Source organism: Chelonoidis abingdonii, chromosome 11, assembly GCF_003597395.2.
Source record: "Chelonoidis abingdonii isolate Lonesome George chromosome 11, CheloAbing_2.0, whole genome shotgun sequence".
NCBI lineage: Eukaryota > Metazoa > Chordata > Testudines > Testudinidae > Chelonoidis > Chelonoidis abingdonii.
The window spans coordinates 22,454,591-22,456,262 of record NC_133779.1 but is presented as its reverse complement, the minus strand read 5'-3'; the positions used below and the strand labels follow the sequence as shown (position 1 = coordinate 22,456,262).

The 1,672-nt window shown below is 68.7% G+C and overlaps 2 protein-coding genes across 2 annotated transcripts in view; one reads left to right on the top strand and one right to left on the bottom strand.

Moving 5' to 3' along the window:
* Positions 1 to 1,672, bottom strand: part of SLC2A4 (solute carrier family 2 member 4) — a 197,339-nt gene that overhangs the window by 146,359 nt on the left and 49,308 nt on the right. The window lies entirely within an intron of this gene.
* Positions 1 to 1,672, top strand: part of GPS2 (G protein pathway suppressor 2) — a 10,799-nt gene that overhangs the window by 5,834 nt on the left and 3,293 nt on the right. Inside the window, exons 3-7 of the mRNA XM_032794530.2 lie at positions 300 to 412; positions 678 to 757; positions 1,167 to 1,249; positions 1,349 to 1,514; positions 1,592 to 1,668. Of these exons, the coding sequence (XP_032650421.2) occupies positions 300 to 412; positions 678 to 757; positions 1,167 to 1,249; positions 1,349 to 1,514; positions 1,592 to 1,668 (519 nt within the window). The remainder of the gene's footprint in view (positions 1 to 299; positions 413 to 677; positions 758 to 1,166; positions 1,250 to 1,348; positions 1,515 to 1,591; positions 1,669 to 1,672) is intronic.

The following is a 1,672-nucleotide window of genomic DNA, read 5'->3' as shown; positions in this document are numbered from 1 at the left end:
CCCCGCCCAGCAATGGTTATCTGGACCCTGCGCTCAGGGAGGGGATCCCTTGGATCCCAGTCGCCCCCAGAAATGGGTCTCTGGGTCCTGTCCTTGGGGAAGGGCTCCCCCAGATCCCAGCCCCCCAAGCAATGGGTCTCTGGGCCCTGTCCTCGGGGAGGGGCTCCCCTGGATCCCAAACCGTCCCTCTCAGGAACGGGTTTCCAGGTCCTGCCCTTGGGGAGAGGCTCTCTCGGATCCCAGCCCCCCATCTCACGCTGCCCCACTTCCTCCCCCCGCTTCCCCCCCTCCCCCCCCAGATCTGTAAGCTGGGGGAAAGGCTGCAGGCCTTGCAAGAGGAGAAGCATCAACTTTTCCTGCAACTGAAGAAGGTGCTGCATGAGGAGGAGAAGCGCCGGCGCAAGGAGCAGAGGTGAGGGGAGGGGAGAGCAGGGTGGGGGGTGACGAGGTGGGGGTCCTGTCCAGGCTCAGGGGGGTGGGGAGGGTCATGTCCTGGCTCAAGGGGCCACCAGAGATCACTGGGATAAAGTGCAAAGTGGGCGGGGGTGGGGAGAGGTGACTGTTAAACTGGGGGACTCCCTGCTGCAGTGATTTTGCGTGGGAGGCGGGGCTGACCGGGGGGGGGAGATGGGGCAGGGGGCACCGTGCCAGCCTCTTCTCTCTCTCCACCCCTATAGTGACTTGACAACGCTGACGGCGGCAGCCTATCAGCAGGGCATGGTCACGCACGCCGGGACCCACATCCTCAACATGCAGGGTATGGGGTTGGAGGGTGGGACCTGAGGGCAGGGGAGGATCAGGGGTGATGGGAAGGATTGGGGGGCTGGGAGGGTGACAGCGAGGTGCAAGGGGATCAGGGAGGCTGTTGGGGTGATGGGGAGGATAACAGGGAGGCCAAGGGAGGATCAGGGAGATTTGGGGGGGTAACAGGGAGGTTGGGGGGGTGGGGAAGGGACTGGGGGGTAACAGGGAGGTCGGGGAAGGATCAGGGAGGCAGTTGGGGAGGCCGGACTGTGGGGGGGAAGGATTGGGGACTGGCAGGAGGGAGGGGGTTGGAGGAGCCGGGGGGCTGCGAGGGAGCCCAGGACAGGCAGGGGGTGGCAGCAGTTTTGGGGGGGGCCACGAGTGTGGGACCCCCCCCCCGGTTCACCTTGGTCTCTCGGCAGGGAGCCCCGGGGGGCACAGCCGGGCCGGGACGCTGATATCAGCCGACCGGAGCAAGCAGATCTTCGCGCCCCCCGTGATCACGGTGAGTGTCGGGGGGCCAGGGGTGTGGGGGGAGCCGGATCCCCTCCAGGAGGGGGGTGGGGTTCGCTGTGGGGCTGCTGACCCCCCCCCTGTCTCGCAGACGCGGCACTTTGCCACCCAGCCGGCCTTCGCACCCGGCACCCCGGAGCACGGGCAGTACCAGAGCGGGCAGGCCGGGCACAGCCCCTATGCCGTGGGGCAGGGCCAGCACTTCGCCCCGGGCCAGGCCGTGCCCGTCAGCTACGCCGGCAGCCAGCCCATCCGCGGTGAGTCGGGGCCCGCCGGGGGGGTGGGGGGGCGCTGGGCCGGGGCACAGCACTGACCCCCAATCTCTGCCCCACAGGCCCCTCGGCCTTCCCCGCCATGCAGTACCTGTCGCAGCAGCCGCCGGGGTTCGCGCTCCACGGGCACTTCCCCCCCGCCC